This window comes from Hyperolius riggenbachi, chromosome 8 (assembly GCF_040937935.1).
Source record: "Hyperolius riggenbachi isolate aHypRig1 chromosome 8, aHypRig1.pri, whole genome shotgun sequence".
Taxonomy (NCBI): domain Eukaryota; kingdom Metazoa; phylum Chordata; class Amphibia; order Anura; family Hyperoliidae; genus Hyperolius; species Hyperolius riggenbachi.
Window position 1 is genome coordinate 41,234,172 of NC_090653.1, and position 19,963 is coordinate 41,254,134.

The 19,963-nt window shown below is 45.9% G+C and overlaps 1 protein-coding gene across 1 annotated transcript in view; it reads left to right on the plus strand.

Annotated features, from left to right (window-relative positions):
• The window catches only part of SLC44A4 (solute carrier family 44 member 4), a 146,850-nt gene that overhangs the window by 71,063 nt on the left and 55,824 nt on the right, over positions 1-19,963 (plus strand). Inside the window, exons 4-6 of the mRNA XM_068250284.1 lie at positions 13,374-13,452; positions 16,022-16,121; positions 16,849-16,965. Coding sequence (XP_068106385.1) covers positions 13,374-13,452; positions 16,022-16,121; positions 16,849-16,965 — 296 coding nt within the window. The remainder of the gene's footprint in view (positions 1-13,373; positions 13,453-16,021; positions 16,122-16,848; positions 16,966-19,963) is intronic.

The window sequence follows — 19,963 nt, forward strand, 5'->3', positions numbered from 1 at the left end:
ATAGTCGCTGTGCAGCGGCACCCCCCCACCCTCTCCAATCGCCTCCGGTGATCAGCGCAAATCATCGACGTTGTGAGTCATCGGGAGTCCCTATCCACCCCTCAGCGCAGCCTGGCGCTGATAGGCCAGGCTGCGCAAGGGGTCGGGTAGCGGCGAATCACCATTATTTTATTTTATATTCCTCCCTCCCCCCGCCAGCCAATCAGTGTGATTGGCTGTAATAGGCTTCAACTTATGACAGCTGATCATTTTTGTGCCTGCCAGTGGGGTAGCCGTGTCACACAGCTGTCCCCAGTACAGCGCTACTGCAGATCGCAGCGCTGTACAATGTTTATGGATGGCGGTTTTGCCGTCTAACAGTCTCCTGGGTGCACGCGATCTCCTGCTAGCCCGATAGAAGGCCGTTCACACCAATCGGCGTGGAGCGTTCCTGGGGCTGCCGCCGCGTGCATGCCAATCGGCGTGGAGCGGTCGGAAAGAAGTTAAAGGAAATTGAAACATTTCAGTGCTATATAAATAAATATTCTTATTATTATTAATATTACTATTATTAACAACATTTCAGTGCTATATACATTATTATTAATAATAATAATAAAGTATGGTAGGACTATAACTGTGGTAGGATTAGTCTGTGAGCTCCTATGAGGACAGTCAGTGACATGACTCTGTACTCTGTTAAAGTGTATATGTAATATGATGTCAGTGCTACATATTACACAATAATAATTTACATTACCGTAATTAAAAAGGTATTGTAGTCCTAAAACTAAAATTTCAGTGACCACTTTTAAGTACGGTACATAAAATATTTCAAAGCATTTCCAAGCATTCCCCGTGTGTCAAAACGTTTATTTTCACTGCAGAGAGCAGTACAGGCTTGTTTCTTGCTGGCTCTTCAACAAATGTAATCATTGCTGGCCAGGAGACACTCTCTGCCTGTGTCTTCTGGGCACAGTGGCCAGCAATGATTACAGGAGAAAGGGAGGGGGGCAGACTGAAGACACAGGCACAGGGAGTTTCAGCCAGCAATAATTACATTTGCTGATTAGCCAAAGATAAGCCCGTACTGAACTCTGCAATGAAAATAAACACTTTAATTTTATGACTTAAAAAAAAAGAAATTAAACACTTTAAAGAGAACCCGAGGTGGGTTTGAAGAATATTATCTGCATACAGAGGCTGGATCTGCCTATACAGCCCAGCCTCTGTTGCTATCCCAAACCCCACTAAGGTCCCCCTGCACTCTGCAATCCCCCATAAATCACAGCCATTCTGTGAGGCTGTGTTTACATCTGTAGTGTCAGTCTCAGCTGCTCCCCCGCCTCCTGCATAGCTCCGGTCCCTGCCCCGTCCCTTCACTCCAATCAGCAGGGAGGGAAGGGATGCAGGCGGGGACTGGAGTTCTGCAGGAGGCGGGGAGAGCAGCAGACTGACACTATAGAGATAAACACAGCCAGCCCTGACAAGCTGTTTGTCAGCAGCGTGGCTGTGATTTATGGGGGATTGCAGAGTGCAGGGGGACCTTAGGGGGGTTTGGGATAGCAACAGAGGCTGGGCTGTATAGGCAGATCCAGCCTCTGTATGCAGATAATATTCTTCAAACCCACCTCGGGTTCTCTTTAACACACAGGATATGCTTGTGAATGTTTTCAAATGTTCTTTTATGTGCCTAAAGATGGCCACACACGATGCAATTTTTAAAAAATCTTTCCAATTCAAGGTTTACAATCCATTATCCTGGTTGTAACATTTAAAAAATCTGACCAATGTGCCACACACATGTTCAATTTTTCCCCAATTATGAAAAAAACAATTACCGAAAACTCTTGAGAAAATTGCTTAGGAGTATATATAAGGAAATTGTCAAACTACCCTACTCCATTCAATTTTCATAAAAAAAAAAAAAAAAAAATTGACTAGAAAAATCCAACACTCCTGATTGACAGAATCCAATCGGATTTTTTGCTTGAATTAAAAAGCTTTAGATTTTTCGGGACAACCGATTGTTTTTTATCAAATTGATGTAAAACCGGGTAATTTTATTGCATTGTGTGTGGCCACCTTAGGAGTAGTTACTAAAATTTAGTTTTGGGAATATAATCTTACTTTAATAGTTATATTTGGTTTTGGATTTAGTTAAAGTGAACCTTAAGTGTCCAAAAAAAATTGAGTTTTACTCACCTGGGGCTTACCTCAGCCCCCTGCAGCTGATCGGTGCCCACGACGAGTCGCTCTGATGCTCCGGGTCCCGCTGGCGGCCACTTCCGGTTTCGCCGTCAGGACCCGTCAGGCTGGGGAACGCAGCTGATACTACGCGTTCCCAGCCAAAATAGCACCCCTATGCGGCCATATGTCCGCATAGGCACCCGTATGCGGACATATGGCCGCATAGGGGTGCTATTTTGGCTGGGAACGCGTAGTATCAGCCGCGTTCCCCAGCCTGACGGGTCCTGACGGCGAAACCGGAAGTGGCCGCCAGTGGGACCCGGAGCATCAGAGCGACTCGTCGTGGGCACCGATCAGCTGCAGGGGGCTGAGGTAAGCCCCAGGTGAGTAAAACTCAATTTTTTTTGGACACTTAAGGTTCACTTTAAGCTTTAAAGTAGACTTGAACTGAGGGGACTGTGGAGGCAGCCATTGCTATCCCCTTTTATAAAATGCTGATCTTTTTGTATTCACCTTGAAGTACAGTCAGCATCCTACTCTGCACTGTGTTTACTGTTCTACGTTTTTACTTACTACAGGGTCTCTTTATTGCCTGGTACACACCATAACATTTCCCGTCAGCTAGATGGGTTGTATCGATTATTTCCAACAGGTCCGATCTTATCTCCGATCTTTTTTTTTATTTTGGATCAATGTTCGATCACTTCTATACCAAATCGATCGGAAATCAGATCGGACATATTGGAAATAGTCAATATGACAGTAAATCTGTCAGAAAATTGCATTAGCTTTTGCTGTGGAATGGGTAAATGGGTGATGAATCTTGCGGGACTGTACAGATATGGGCAGTGTGGCTGATATGTGGATTTAGTCTTATCATATGAGATAATGTTGTGCAGTAAAACTGGGTGCTTATGGAAATGACTGCAGCAGATCTGTTATCCTTATCAGTGGAGATAAGTTTATCTGTGTGCATTACAGGATCAATACAGCAAGGCAGACAAAAGAGAAAATATTTGTGCTCTATACATGGTGGAACTGTAGAGGGTTCGCTGTACATGGTGTAACCACAAAGCCATATCTCCCAACTGTCCCTCTTCCGGAGGGACAGTCCCTCTTTGGGAACCCTGTTTCTTCCTCATTTGTTCCTCTTTCAGAACTTTGCCTGGATATATGTATGTATTTCTTTCAGAACTTTGTCCCTCTTTCTATGTATATATATATATATATCTCTACTAAAGAAATGTGTTTGACTCTAAACATTATTCTCATCCTGTAAATTGATATATTACTAATTTTAAAATGCTACACTAAAGGAAAATGAACCAGGATAGAAAGGACCAGTATAGTTTGAGTTATAAAACCTGTTTTTCTTATGAAATCTTTATTGTATGCGTGACTCGGGGTGTGGCGGGGCATACTTAGGGGTGTGGCTTAAGTGTCCCTCTTTCTCATCTCAAAAAGTTGGGAGGTATGACAAAGGGAGGGGTCACCCTCTGTCAGGAGAAACTTCCTCTCTGCTCAGAGCACCCCTCTTCACTTTCCAGGGAGGCTCTCCTCTCCGTCTGGGGCAGTCCCCCCTCTCCGTCTGGGGCAGTCCCCCCTCTCCGTCTGGGGCAGCCCCCCTCTCCGTCTGGGGCAGTCCCACCTCTCCGTCAGTGGCTTCTCCGTCTGGGGCAGCCCCCCTTTCCGTCTGGGGCAGTCCTCCCTCTCCATCTGGGGCAGTCCCCCCTCTCCGTCTGGCACAGTCCCCCTTTCTCTCTGGGGTAGCCCCCTTTCTGTCTGGGGCGGCCCCCTCTCCATCTGGGGCAGTCCCCCACTCTGCCAGAGGCAACCATCCTCTCTTTCTGAAGCAGCTCCCTCTCTGTATGGGGCCATGTCTGAGGCAACCCTCTCCCTGGCCAGGGCAGCCCCACCTCTGTCCTGGGGTAGCCCCTTCACTTTCCAGAGCAGCCCCCCTCTTTGTCTAGGGTAGCCCTCCTCTCTGACTGGGGCAGCTCCCTCTCTTTCCTGGGCAGCCCACTCTCTGTTTAAAGTGGAGGCACTTTAAGCCACACTTTCGGTACACTGGTACAAGCTCAGACCAATGGTTGGCGTGCTGTTTGACGCCTCATGACGGTCAGTCAGCAGTTAGTCAGCAGTCAGTACCACTGTACAGCTCCAGTACAGGAACACCCGAGGGCCAGAATAGAGCCAGACTGCTCAGTACAGAAGCACAGACGGAATTATTATTCATGACTATACCGTTCCCACCGGGCACCTCCCCTCTGGCTGCCATGAGCTGCTGCTGTGTGTTTGGGAGGGAGGTGTGAGAACACCTGTTCTGGCTGCAGGACAGAGAGGAACAGCGTTTCCCACAATAGCCAGCTTTATTTCCCTGAAGCAGGCTGCCTGGGAGATTGCTGCTGTAATCTGTCCTAGCTGAATAGCTACAGATCTGAAAATACTTCTCTACTAGTCAAACAAGGTATATTTGTGTTTGTACTGGTTATAAAGCCACGTCATGCAATCCACCCAATTCCCTGACCCTGAGGCCAGTTATTCTGCATTGATGTCACTGTTCTATTTCCAGTAAGCTGGATGGATCAATTGCTTTGATTAATTTTGGCCAAAATTCGATCTTTGCCAGATTCCATGCCATTATGATCAGACATCGATGCCACAAAACAAGTAACTTATGCACACCTCAGAGTCCTGCAGTGCCCACCCCCAGCCGTCACATTATCCAGGGATCAGGGCCAGTGCTGCCCCCCCTCCATTCCGATCACCACCCAACTTAAAGAGAAACTGTGAACATGAATTGAACTTCATCCCAATCAGTAGCTGATTCCCCCTTTTACATGAGAAATCGATTCCTTTTCTCAAACGGATCATCAGGGCGCTCTGTATGGCTGATATTGTGGTAAACCCCTCCCACAGGAAACTCTGAGGACCATGGTCCTGGCAGTTTCCTGTCTGTGAACCTCGTTGCATTGTGGGAAATAGCTGTTTACAACTGCCAAAAAAGCAAGCAGCATCTCCTTCCACTGACATCACCTGCCAGCTGTAAAAGTGTCACCATGTGATAAATGTCACAATGTAAATCAGGGGGAGGAAAGATTTTACGATGAGCAAACACTGACTAAATCATTTATACATAATTATTCTAAAAATGAAGCAATTTTTTATACATTATTTTCACTGGAGTTCCTCTTTAACTGTGCCCCCTGAGGCCCCTGCTGAGTCTTGGTGGAGTAGCATCTCACCTGTCCCAGTGGGCTGCTCTTCTCTTTCAGTACATAGATCTTTGCACTCCAGTCTTCATCCTCACAGAGGCGCCTCACCTCTGTGACCTGTGACCTGTTATTATATAGTACAATGACGAGGGTCACAGAGAATATGCAGCCAGCGCTGGATGAAGATGCTCGGAATTGCCCATTTCCGCTTCCATGGAAAATCCGCTTTCCACCATTGCCGATTACTGCTACTGATTCCGCTACCGATTTCCGCAATCCGATGCAGGTTTTCGCAGAAAATTTCCGCCGACTTTAACATTGATTTTCACAAAAACTATAAGGTCTTTTTGAAAAAAAGTGTGTTCCTCTTGTTCCCACTCTTCTGCTTGAAGTGGATCCGAGATGAACTTTTACACATTTCCTTTCCTATAGTTTTATAGGGCATTCCTCAAGCCAAATACTTTTTTGTTTTTGTTTTAATACTCTAATTCCCTATAACAGGGGTCTCAAACTCACGGCCCGCGGGCCATTTGCGGCCCTCGATACAAAAATTTGTGGCCCTCGCCGGCAAAAGCTTCCTTATAGTTCGCTTCAGTGCTCCCAAGTAATCCGCCGCATCCCCGCCGCTAAACGAGGGCTGCAGAGCCCCCAAATTGCCCGGGGGGCAATCCGCCGCCATTTCCTGCAAGGGGCAGAGCTGAAGCTGAAAGCTCTGCCCCTCCTGACGTCAATCGCTGCCTCTCCTCGCCCCTCTCTGTGAAGGAAGAGTGAGAGGGGCGGGCAGAGGCGGCGATGCGCCGTGATTGTGAAATTCCTTATTCCCAACCTCATCCTGACTTTGCCTCCTGCGGCCCCCAGGTAAATTGAGTTTGAAACCCCTGCCCTATAAACTAAACAAGCCACGCCCACAGGTTTTCAGAGAACCTTGGCATTTTCGGACAGTAGCAAGGGCTCATGGGAGCTCAGTCTGGGCAGGAGGAGGGGGAGGTATTACTAGCCAGAGATTTCAGAGGAGGAGGGGGGATTCGTTTTTTTTGCTCAAGATGAAGATGAGCCTGCCTCTGTGTAATATTTACAAACAACATGGCTGCTGTAATTGTATCACAAGAAGAAATAATCATGTTCTATTAAAGCTGTTTGCAGCTAGATTTGTTGTATAAACTATCTAAACTTTAGATAAGATATATAGACAAGTTACTTGTTATAGTTAGTTTTTCATCTCGGATCCGCTTTAACATACCCTGAAAATGTGGCGTTTCTAGCTCCTAAGGGGGCTTTGCTATTAACCTCTGAAGTCGGCGGCATACCACATATCGGTAATGCGGATTTTCCGTATTTTACATTACAGTCAATAGCCGCCGACTTACGGTTAATAGCAAAGCCCCCGTAGGAGCTCGAAACGCCACATTTTCAGGGTATGTTAAGCAGAAGAGTGGGAACAAGAGGAAAGACAAATATTTCGAAAAGACCTTATGGTTCTTGAGAAAATCAGTTAGTCAGCGGAATTTTCCGCAGAAATTTCTGCGATTTCCGCAAAAATCCCACTACCGCACTTGTATTACCGATTTCTGAATTCTGATGCGTAAATGCAATTTCCAATCGGAAATGCGGTAATAGCATTTCTGCAGAATCAGAACGAGCGTCCCTAATGAAGACTTTGAGCATGGACCACGGATTGAAGCGTGCCCGCGGGAGCAGGTAAGACGCTACTCCAGGGGCTTCAGGGACCATGATTGACTTTTAATTGATTTGACTATTGTGATGTTCATGATATGTTTAGTAAAAATGACTTTGTGTACAGTCAGTGGTGCTATTTTTTTCCACCTCATTTCTGGAGCTAAGTTCTTGTAATAGGGATGGAGAGATCTCTCCATCTCGCTGGGTGTAGGTTAGATTAGAAGAGCAAATATGATTAGCTGTTCCTGGCAGCCACTCCACACTGGCAGACTGAGATGTTTGTGCTGTGCCAACCGCACAATGTACTTTCCGATCATGTGACACGATGACTGCGGAATTGTGATGGAAATCTATTGTGATATGAGCTGAGGAGGAGCGACAGGGAGATTTCGGGCAACAGTCCAAGGAGGATGTATGCAAAGCAGCCTTTCCAGGAAGAGAGAGACTTCTGTGGAATGCAGCAATGGGATCCCCATACCTGCCATACATCATTCATGTTTGGAACAGGTGAGTTTCAAAAGTGTATCCCATACTAGGGATGGTCGGAAATTCCCATTTCCGCCAATGCCAGTTTCCATTTTTCCGATTTTTGAGGAGCATTTTATTAGTTATTTTTTGCATCAGAGAATCTCTGGTCCAATGCTTCCGAGGTCTGTGATTGAGCTAAAATGACAGAGTTTCTTAGTGTTGATAATTCTGCATAATTTTTTATTATCTGTGAAGGTGAAGATGGCTACATTACTCTATATTCCAGTTATTAAATTATGAATAAATACATTGAAAAGAATTGGACCAAGTACTGACCCTTGTGGGACTCCACTGTTTCCTATTTTTAGTATGTTCCTTTTTACCACCACTCTTTGCCTCCTATGCCTTAAAGTGGATCCGAGATGAACTTTTACTCATTGCATAATTGTGTTCCTTTCCTATAGTTTTACAGGGCATTCCTCAAGCCAAATACTTTTTTGTTTTTGTTTTAATACTCTAATTCCCTATAAACTAAATAAGCCACACCCACAGTTTTCAGAGAGCCTTGGCAGTAGCAAGGGCTCATGGGAGCTCAGTATGGGCAGGAGGAGTGGGAGGTATTACTAGCCAGAGATTTCAGAGGCAGAGGGGAGGAGAGAAGATTAGGTTTTTTTTCAGTCTGAGTGCTGATGGTGCAGATAAGCCTGCCTCTGTGTAATGTTTACAAACAACATGGCTGCTGTCATTGTATCACAGGAAGAAATAATCCTATTCTATTAAAGCAGTATGCAGACAGATTTGCTGTGTAAACTATCTAAACTTTAGATAAGATATATAGACAAGTTACTTGTTAGAGTTAGTTTTTCATCTCGGATCCAGAACTAGCAAGGATCGAACTTCATCCCAGTCAGTAGCTGATACCCCCTTTCCAATGAGAAATTATTACTTTTTCTCAAACGGATCATCAGGGGACTCTGTATGGCTGATGTTGTAGTGAAACCCCTCCCACAGTGTGATGTCAACACCTAGGTACTGACATCACACTGTGTGAGCCTTGTTGCATTGTGGGAAATAACAGCTGTTTGCAACTGCCAAAAAAGCAGCATCTCCTTCCACAGAGATCACCTGCCAGAAGTAAAAAATGTTGCCATGTGATAAATTTCAGACTATAAATCATCGAGAGGAAATATTTTACAATGGGCAAACACTGACTAAATCATTTATACATAATTATTGTAAAAATGAAGCACTTTTTTCGTTACGTTATTTTCACTGCAGTTCCTCTAAAGAAAGTGCTTCAGTTATACAATAATTATGTATAAATGATTTAGTCAGTGTTTGCTCATTGTAAAAGCTTTCCTTTCCCAGATTTACATTCTGACATTTATTACATGATGACATTTTTACTGCTGGCAGGTGATGTAGCTGCTGCATGCTGTTTTGGCCGTTGGAGACAGCTGTAAACAGCTATTTCCCACAATGTAACAAGGTTCACAGACAGGAAACTGCCAGGAGCACCGCGGTCCTCAGAGCTTCTTGTGGGAGGAGTTTCACCACAATATCAGTCATACAGCGCCCCCTGATGGTCTGTTTGTGAAAAGCAATAAATTTCTCATGTAAAAGGGGGTATCCGCTACTGATTGGGATAAAGTTAAATTCTTGGTTGGAGTTTCTCTTTAACCAGTTCTCTATCTACATACAGACATTTTCTCTTGGTAGTCCCTGTATCCTCAGCTTCTGCGCCAGACTATTGTGGGGAACAGTGTCAAAAGCCTTTGCAAAGTCCAAGAATTTTACATCTATTGCGTTCCCAAAATCTAAATTTTCATTCACCACTTCATAAAAGCTGAGCATGTTGGTGAGACAGGACCTGCCTTTAGTAAATCCATGCTGTCGAACTGAAATAAGATTAATATGTGCTACATAATTTTTTTATTGCATCTCTTAGGATACCTTTAAACAATTTACACACAACCGATGTTAAGCTTGCAGGTCTATAGCTAGCTGCCTGGTTCTGAATTTTTTAAGGGGAAAACATAAAGACATTGGGAACTGACCCACATAAAAGAGAATCACAGAAAATAAAATAAAGTGGCTCATTAATAACTGAACTCAACTCCTTTAATACCCAGGGGAGGATGCCATCTAGGGCAGGTGCCTTGTCTATCTTTATCTTATTCAAAGTATACCTGTAAGGAAAAAAAAGTGCACCTATGGGGTACTTACCTCGGCAGGGGGAAGCCTCTGGATCCAGAAGAGGCCCCTGAAAAAGAACTTGTCGATGTATGTTGGCAGCTCACACAGGTGCAGTATCTCCGCCCCACTCAGCTTTATCCGGAAAAGGCCGGGTTGGATTGCGTCCATACCACCGTGTTGGTGTGAAATGTCTGCGCTTGCGTGGTAGCACAGACCCTGGGCTCGGCTATTACTGATGGAGCCTGAGTAGCACGGCGCTATCGCGCATGCATGAGGAGGCCACTTTTTGGGGGGCCAAGCAGTGGGAGGGTTCAGAGAAGGACGGGGAAAGACTCTTTAGGATCCACCCCGTAGGAGAGATTGTTTTACAGGTTTACTTTAAACGTACCTGCGCAGCTTCCTGTGTTCAGTAAGTCATACTGAAAGTGTTGCTGTTTTGAGATATCAGATTCTGAATACCCGTCTTTGGAAAAAGGAAGCATCACAGTATTGTGAAGCGCGAGTACGTGACCTCCACCTGGCCCTGTCTGCTTGTTCGGTCCCGAATGGTGCTGAAGTTTGGTGTTTAGTAGAATTTGGGTGTTCAGAATTTGATATCCTGAATTCAAGCAACAACATTAGAGGCACAGATGCCCAGAGATGACAGTGATCCTGGGCAGGCGGTTACCTACATGAGTACCCCACTCTCCTGGAGTCGCAGGTTTCAGGAAAACATGGAAATATTAAGGCTTTGTTACAATGGGCCGCCGCAGCTATGGAATTATTCTTCAAACATACTGTTGTCGTGACATTTTGTACCAGTGTTCCTTATGAGCTAAGGCAGCAGATAAGGCAGCCTGCCCCGCCAGCACTGTTCCTGGAACTCTGTACTGCTAAGAAAGTAATACAAACACAAAGAAACAGATTGTTATCCCGAACAAGCTATACTTCACTTTTAGATCAGTTTCCTAGTAGAGTGTGATGTCAAAATTCCATTAATGAAAGATTGTCATAGATGTACTGTTTTCTACAACTGTGCTTCCTACCTACCAACAAGAATGGATTAAGATGAGATGGCGCCCTACTAGGCAAGATAGCAGTTTTTGTCCAGTTCAGTTTTTCGCTGATGGTCAGCTGGCTTTTTTAGTAAAATTTGGTGGTGGCTAACATCTACCAAGACTCTCTCCAGGCCCTAGGCAGCTGCCTAAAGTTGCCTTGTAGATATTACAGCTCTGCCTGCCAACCATGCTTGCTATGTCCAGCTGTGCTTTCTCCCTGCCAACTGTGCTTACTCTCTGCTAACTGTGCTTACTCCCTGCTAACTGTGTTTACTCCCTGCTAACTGTGCTTACTCTCTGCTAACTGTGCTTACTCCCTGCTAACTGTGCTTTCTCCCTGCCAACTGTGCTTACTCCCTGCTAACTGTGCTTACTCCCTGCCAACTGTGCTTACTCCCTGCCAACTGTGCTTACTCTCTGCTAACTGTGCTTACTCCCTGCTAACTGTGCTTACTCCCTGCCAACTGTGCTTACTCCCTGCTAACTGTGCTTACTCCCTGCCAACTGTGCTTACTCCCTGCTAACTGTGCTTACTCCCTGCTAACTGTGCTTACTCCCTGCTAACTGTGCTTACTCCCTGCCAACTGTGCTTACTCCCTGCCAACTGTGCTTACTCCCTGCCAACTGTGCTTACTCCCTGCCAACTGTGCTTACTCCCTGCCAACTGTGCTTACTCCCTGCCAACTGTGCTTACTCCCTGCCAACTGTGCTTACTCCCTGCCAACTGTGCTTACTCCCTGCCAACTGTGCTTACTCCCTGCCAACTGTGCTTACTCCCTGCCAACTGTTTCTCCTATGTACCAACGGTGCTTCCTACCTGCCAAACTGTACTTCATATGTACTAACTGCTCTTTGAGAGCCCTGTCCCTCTTTCCTCCTCATTTGTCCCTCTTTCAGGACTTTGTCCCTCTTCCTATGTAAATATATATATTTCTCTACTAAAAATGTGTTTGATTGACTCTAAACTTTATTTCCATTCTTTAAATTGATATTTTACTCATTTTAAAATGTTAATATGAAGGAAAATGAACCAGGATAGAAAGGACCAGTGTGGTTTGAATTATAAAACATATTTTGCCTTATGAAATCTTTATGGTATGCGTGACTAGGGGCGTGATCAGGGGTGGGGCTTAAGTGTCCCTCTTTCTTATCTCAAAAAGTTGGGAGGTATGACTAACTGTGCTTCCTGTGTACCAATTGAACTTCCTCTAAATCAGCTGTGCTTCCTGTGTACTAGCACAAAACTTGTCCCGACCACTTGATCCTGTTCGTTGATGTAAAAGAAGTGACTGGCCACTCCACACCTTACAGTGGGAATGTGGAGCATGAAGGCGATCTAAAGACGTGACATGACTAGAATATACGAGATCTCTGCTGTGGGTCATCCAGTTACGTTGCTGCTAGAACTGGTTAAACCAAACTTGTACAAAATCTGGGATGAGGGAAATGATAAAGTACAAGTTTTTGGTAGAGCAGGAAAGATCTTACATGGCACTCATGGGTAAGGGTGAAAGTTTACATTGTGTGACTTGAGATAAAAAAAATAGCTACAGGAAGATATTGAAAAGGTCAATCCGTGCATTAAAACTTGATTAGCTGAATTCCAACTCTACCCATTGGACTAGACTAAATGGGTTCACCCCATAACGTGTTCAGAAAACAGAGGCGCAATGCAACTGCGGTTAAAATGCAGTAAAACATGGTCATTTCAGCCATTTACTTTAAAGGAAATCTGAGGTGAAAATAAACGTATGAAATAATGAATTGTATGCGTAGTACAGCTAAGAAATAGAACACTGGTAGCACAGATTTGAGTCTCCTATTGTTTTCCAGTACAGAAAGAGTTAAGAAACTTCCGTTATCTATGCAAAAAAGCTTCTCTGAGCTCTCCGACCAAGCTTGGTCGACTATAGCTCTGTTTTCTGAAGCACTTATCTCGACCTGTTTCTTGTTTGTTCACTTTGGATAAATTGAAAGCTTTATACATGCCTGGGGCTTCCTCCAGCCCCATGCGCACAGATCACTCCCACGCCGCCATCCTCAGTCTTCTCCCTCTTTGGTAACGGGTCGGGTCCCATAATTTCAGCCAGTCGTGGCCAGTCTGCGCAAGAGAAGTCCGCCCTCTACGTATTTCTCCAGCGGCTGCCAGAGAGATACGTAGAGGGCGAACTTTTCTTGCTCAAACTGGCCACGACTGGCTGAAGTTATGGGACCCGTTACCAAAGAGGGAGAAGACTGAGGATGGCGGCGTGGGAGAGTGATCTGTGCGCATGGGGCTGGAGGAAGCCCTAGGTGTAAAGCTTTTACTTTATCTAAGCTCTGGTACACTTTAAGGTTTTTCCTGCAGGAATGTTGAAGGGGTCATTAGTTCTGCTCTGTTTCATAGTTTAAAATGCAGTGTAGTTTGTAAACTGCAGAAATTAGAGAATGAGGCAATGCTATAAAAAAAAGCTATATAACAAAATAAAAATATGAGACTCTTTTCTTTGCTACTAATATTCTATGAAATAGCCATACTACTCATTATATCATAGGGTTTTTTCGCTTCAATGTCACTTTATCAGTGTGTGATAGGTAAATATTGCCTGAATTGAAATGTGTTTCTTTCTAGCATGGCTATATGGAGACCCTCGCCAAGTGATCTATCCTAGAAACTCTACTGGGTTCTATTGTGGGTTCGGAGAAAACAAGTAAGTGTTTATTCTGTGTGCTGGTTGGTCGGTTCTCACCTTTTTGTTACATTGTTAAATTCTGATTCCTCCAACTTTTTCACAGTGATCCCTCAATCAATCAAGGCATCTTTAACCCATTAGCAACTTCAATAGACTTCTCTCGTTTGAGATAAATGCACTGATTTTAATCTCAGTCGACAGAACTCGTCATGCTGTAAATTCTTGGAATGCTTTGATGTCTCTCTGCTAGCAGAAAATATAGAAACTGAAAGCAGAAGCTCTCTGTTATTGTCTCACACTGCCCCCTAGTGACACGTGGCTATAAATACACTTTACAGCAGTACTAATTAGAAGCAGGGAAATGTAACAAATTCATAAATGTGCTAAAATAAATTGGCCTGCAGCTTTTGCAAGCCTCTAAATAAATTGTCTGCTAAAGGGTTAAACTGACTTTACTTGTTCATTTACCTTCTTTTCTCCAGTACAGCTCCAAATACTTATCTCATGTTCTGCATTACCCCAACTTGTCATCCTTTCCCTTGTCCGTATTATGATCCTGACTCTCCATCCCTTTCCTCCACATGAGCCTGATTTCCTGTATTCCTCCTGTGATTGTGACTTCCTACCCCTCTCCTCCTCTATATGACCCTGACCCTCCACCCCTCTACTCTTCGGCATGACCCTGACCCTCCACCCCTCTACTCTTCGACATGACCCTGACCCTCCACCCCTCTACTCTTCGGCATGACCCTGACCCCCACCCCTCTACTCTTCGGCATGACCCTGACCCTCCACCCCTCTACTCTTCGGCATGACCCTGACCCTCTACCTCTCTACTCTTCTGCATGACCCTGATCGTCCACCCCTCTCCTCTTCTACAAGACACTGATTGTCCACTCCTCTCCTCTTCTACATGACTTTGATCCTTTTCGCCTCTCCTCTTCTACAACATGACCCTGACCCTCCACCCTCTACTCTTCTACATGACACTGACCCTCCATCTCTCTCCTCTACTACATGACCCTAACCCTCCACCCCGCTCCTCTTCTACAATACACTCATCCTCTACGCCTCTCCTCTTCTACAACATGACCCTGACCCTCCACCCCTCTGCTCTTCTACATGACCCTGACCCTCCACCCCTCTACTCTTCTACATGACCCTGACCCTCCACCCCTCTACTCTTCTACATGACCCTGACCCTCCACCCCTCTACTCTTCTACATGACCCTGACCCTCCACCCCTCTACTCTTCTACATGACCCTGACCCTCCACCCCTCTACTCTTCTACATGACCCTGACCCTCCACCCCTCTACTCTTCTACATGACCCTGACCCTCCACCCCTCTACTTTTCTACATACTGTACATATTCTTGCATGGAGAAAAAGAAAAACAAAAACACAAGGGAAGGGCTTAATAGGCCCATAGTAAGTCCATAACAGATGGTAAGCAGGAATCTGAGCACTCGGAGTGTCCCTTCTGTATGTTTGGCGTGGCTGGAATGAGTATTCAGCCTTCAGTGCTCCGCTGGTCCCCAGTTACTTCAGCCACGTACTTAAAAACGTTGCTTTTTGCCTAATACTAACCCAGTGACCAACTTTGGTCTGTGTTATACATTGACATTATTGGCTTGACCGTTTGAAAAGGATGCTTGGTGCATATGAAACAGTGGATCTATATCTGATCACATACGCTTTGTTTTCAAAGAGGAACGGTCGCGAAAATCTTAAAATTTAAAACACATACAAATAAGTACATTTCTTCCAGAGTAAAATGAGCCATAAATTACTTTTCTCCTATGTTGTTGTCACTTCCAGTAAGTAGTAGAAGCCTGACATTACCGACAGGTTTTGTGTTAGTCCATCTCTTCATGGGGGATTTTCAGCATGGCCTTCATTCATTATAAAGACATTCCCTGAAAAAGATTCAAACAAAGATGCTGGCCAGCCTCCCTGCTCGCTGCACACTTTTTTTGGCAGTTGGACGGAGCAACTGCCATTCACTAAGTGCTTTTAAAAATAAAGAAAACCCTGAGAACCCCCTATGAGAAGATGGGCTGGTCCAAAATCTGTCGGTAATGTCAGATTTCTACTACTTACTGCAAGTGACAGGAACATAGGAGAAAAGTAATTTATGGCTTATTTAACTCCATAAGAAACGTACTTCTTATTTGTATATGTTAACATGTATTTTAAATTTTAAGCTTCCCGCGAAAGAGGTCTTTTAAATACTTCTTGGCACAGCTACTGAAGTTTCAACGGTTTGCCTCTGATGAAGCGGCTGGGTGAAAAGCCGCGAAACGCAAGCTAATATTGACTATGCTGACACATGGACTGTTATGATGTTTGTTATACCGTCTGGCTGTTTTAGGCTTAGAATTAAAAGCTACATTTTTATAACTCCTTCTGTTATGGACTTGCAACAGGCCTGTTGTTAAAATCTCACTGTGTTTTTGTTTTCTTTTTCTTCATACGTGTATTGATTTACCGAGGGTTGGTCTACACATTACTACGGTTTGTCATATATACTGTGTATTCTGTTAATACTGTTATTGTACATGGTAAATCCACTTCTTCCCCCGCAGGGACAAGCCTTATGTGCTTTATTATGACTTGCTGAAATGTATCACCGGCACAAACATTTTGGCAGCTTCAATGAATGGACTGCAGTGTCCCACCACCCAGGTAATCATTCTAAAATAATCTATCTCCCTCTCCTGCTCTGCCTCCCCTGCCTTCTTTGACACCCTCTTCCTCTCAACCCCCCACTCCATTCCCCACTCCCTCACCCTCAGTCACGCTCTCCTTCCTGTCTCACTCCCTCACCCTCAGTCACGCTCTCCTTCCTGTCCCACTTCTCACTCTGTCACGCTCTCCTTCCTGTCCCACTTCTCACTCCCTCACCCTCATTAACTCTCTCCTTCTTGTCTCACTTCTCACTCTCTCACCCTCATTCATGCTCTTCTTCCTGTCTCACTTCTCACTCCCTCACCCTCATTGATGCTCTCCTTCCTGTCTCACTTCTCACCGTCATTCACGCTCTCCTTCCTGTCTCACTTCTCACTCTCTCACCCTCATTCACGTTCTGCTTCCTGTCTCACTTCTCACTCCCTCACCCTCATTCACGTTCTGCTTCCTGTCTCACTTCTCACTCCCTCACCCTCATTCATGTTCTGCTTCCTGTCTCACTTCTCACTCCCTCACCCTCATGCGTGCTCTCCTTCCTGTTCCACTTCTCACTCCCTCACCCTCATTCACGCTCTCTTCTTCCTGTCCCACTTCTCACTCCCTCACCCTCATTCACGTTCTGCTTCCTGTCTCACTTCTCTTGCCTCTCGTTCTTCCCCTCTATTTGTCCTGCCCTACCAGGAAATAGTTTTATCTTTTGCTGAAATGCTGTTGTTTTCTCCAGGTCTGTGTTGCAGCATGCCCGAGCACTTTCCAATGGCCTGCTATATCTCCTAAGCTAGATGTGGCTTTCAACCAGATATATTGTGACCCAAAAATTAACCTCTCTACAACATCCTATGTAAGTAAGCCACATAACACTGTTAAAAAAAAAACAAAAAAAAACGTTGTTCAGAATCTCCCTGGAATGGCTCCCTACTGCCAGTAGAGTGGGAGGTCCCTCCCCTTCACACAGCAGATCACCTGATGCAGCCCACCTCCTCCCACTGCAGCACTGTAGATCTCTATAGATAGGTATTTCCTATTGTTAAATGTTAAAATGGAAGAGAACTAAGGATGATAGAGAGGACCAGTGTGGTCTGAACGTTACATTTTTTTTCTTTTCCTTCTGAATTCTTTCTGGTATAAGGGACTAGGGGTGTGATTGGAGGTGATTAGAGGGGTAGCAGGGGTGTGTCCTAAAGTGTCCCTCTTTCTTTTCTCAAAAAGTTTGGAGGTATGATTGTGTAGTGAAGCATTTAACTATCTTCACACCCTCACAGTGTGTTTATACATGTCATGTGTACCCATCACCATGCCCTGCTTGAAATGGGAAAACATTTTTGACTACCTAATACTATTTACCTCCCGGTATCACCAGTACAGTCAGTAAAATCTACCTCTCATCTGATCAGAGCAGGCTCTGTTACTGCCACACAATGCAAGTACATTTTTTAATAGATTTCACTTTGATATCTAACAAAAATCTATGAAGCCAACGTGCAGGGCCAGTTGCTGGACCCCAGGTCTCCATCCATCTAAAATGAGCTTCTCCAGGCTGTGCAGTCTGTTGTCAGCAGAGTGTAATCACCTGTCTGTTGGCAAGATCCACCTTTGTCCTGTCTCCATCCACATCAGTGTGTCTGTTCCCTGTGACCCAGCGGCATGTCTGTAGCCATGTAATGTACATGTCACAGGGTACTGGCGCTCTGGCATGGATGGAGACAGCACACAGGAGGAGCTCGCTAGTGGACAGGTGAGTATTCACCAATGACAACATGCTGCACGGGCCTGGAGGGGAGAGACCTGGTGGGGTTCGTTGGTTATCCTGAAAACTACAGTCACGCACTCATCCATACCCTTTGAGCGAGATCTTTCTGTCTGGAGCAATAGTTTTGATCGATTTTGGCCGGAAATCTACTAAAATGTACTTAAATCTACTAAAATCAGGAAGCCGACATTGATGTCGGGCAGATTTCAGAATAATGATCAAATCTGCTGGAGAAATTAGTAAGTGTATGGACAACTTAAAGAGAAACTGTAACCAAGAATTGAACTTCATCCCAATCAGCAGCTGATACCCCCTTTCCCATGACAAATCTTTACTTTTTCTCAAACGGATCATCGGGGGGGCTCTGTATGGCTGATATTGTGGTGAAACCCCTCCCACAGTGTGATGTCATGACCAGGGCCGGCCCACTCATGAGGCGGGGTGAAACATTTGCCTCAGGCGGCAAACTTCTAGGGGCAGCACCCGCCCGGGGGGGGGGGGGGCTGCCGAGCCGGAGGGGTAGCGGGCAGGTCGGGGGTATTGGGCCTCCCTCGCCTGGGTCCCCCGATCTGCGCTCCCCTCCAGCCTGTAATTAGGAAGCCGCTGCCAGATCGTAAGAGGCACGGGCGGGGAGGACTCACCTTTTCCGCGTTCCAGCGAGCGCTCCACTGACGTCACTTCCTGCATCGCCGCCCACTGTATTGTAAGTGGACGGCGATGCAGGAAGTGACGTCAGTGGAGCGCACGATGGAACGCGGATAAGGTGAATCCTCCCCGCCCGTGCCTCTTACAATCGGGCAGCGGCTTCCTAATTACAGGCTGGAGGGGAGCGCAGATCGGGGGAACCAGACGAGGGGGGGGGGGGGTCCGACCCCCCTCCCCACCGCTAGGCCCAATACCCCCGACCTGCCCGCTACCCTTCCGGCTCGGCGGCCGGCCCCCCCGCACCCATGGACGGGCGGGGGGGGTGGGGGGCGGCGGCGGCGGCAGCAGCTCTCTCCTAAATTTGCCTCAGGCGGCAAAAAGTCTAGGGCCGGCCCTGGTCATGACCATGGCCCTGACAGTTTTCTTATCTGTGAGCCTTATTGCATGGTGGAAAAGAACAGCTGTTTGCAGTTTCCAACTGCCAAAAACGCAAGCAGCATCTCCTTCCAGTGACATCACCTGCCAGCAGTAAAAGTGTCACCATATGATAAATGTCAGAATATAAATTGGGGAGAGGAAAGATTTTACAATGGGCAAACACTGACTAAATCATTTATAAATATTGTAAAAATTAAGCACTTTTTTATTACATTATTTTCACTAAAGTTCCTTTTTAAAGTGTACCCAAGGCAACATGACGAGATTAACATGTATATGTGCAGTGCAAAGCATAAAACATATTAATAAACAGACTGTTTTATTTTGCTGCCTGAAAGAGTTAATTTCTAGGCATGGAAGTAACAGCTTCTGTCTTGTCGGTAGCTTGTCGGGAATTCAGTAAACATCACTGATAAGTAATTTGCAGCCATAAAGTTTCACTGGCAAAATACAACTTCTGAGAGCGAAGAGAGAAAATACTATTTTTCTAACTCTGGGACCCTTAATAGACTGCCACTAAGCACAGGCAACAAAACATTCAATCTAGTTTGTAAATGTTTAACCTGCTGAGCGGTCTGGACGAGCTCAGCTCGTCCAACACCGCCAGAGGCTGCCGCTCAGGCCCTGCTGGGCCGATTTCCACCAAATAAAAAGCAGCACACGCAGCCGGCACTTTGCCAGCCGCGTGTGCTGCCTGATCGCCGCTGCAGCGCGGCGATCCGCCGCGTGCAGCGGCGACAGAGGGTCCCCCCAGCCGCCCGAGCCCAGCGTAGCCGGAACAAACAGTTCCGGCCAGCGCTAAGGGCTGGATCGGAGGCGGCTGACGTCAGGACGTCGGCTGATGTCCATGACGTCACTCCGCTCGTCGCCATGGCGACGAGGGAAGCGAAACACGGAGGGCCGCTCATTGCGGCCTTCCGTGTTATTTCTTGCCGCCGAAGGCGATCGGAAGATCGCCTCCGGAGCGCCCTCTAGTGGGCTTTCATGCAGCCAACTTTCAGTTGCC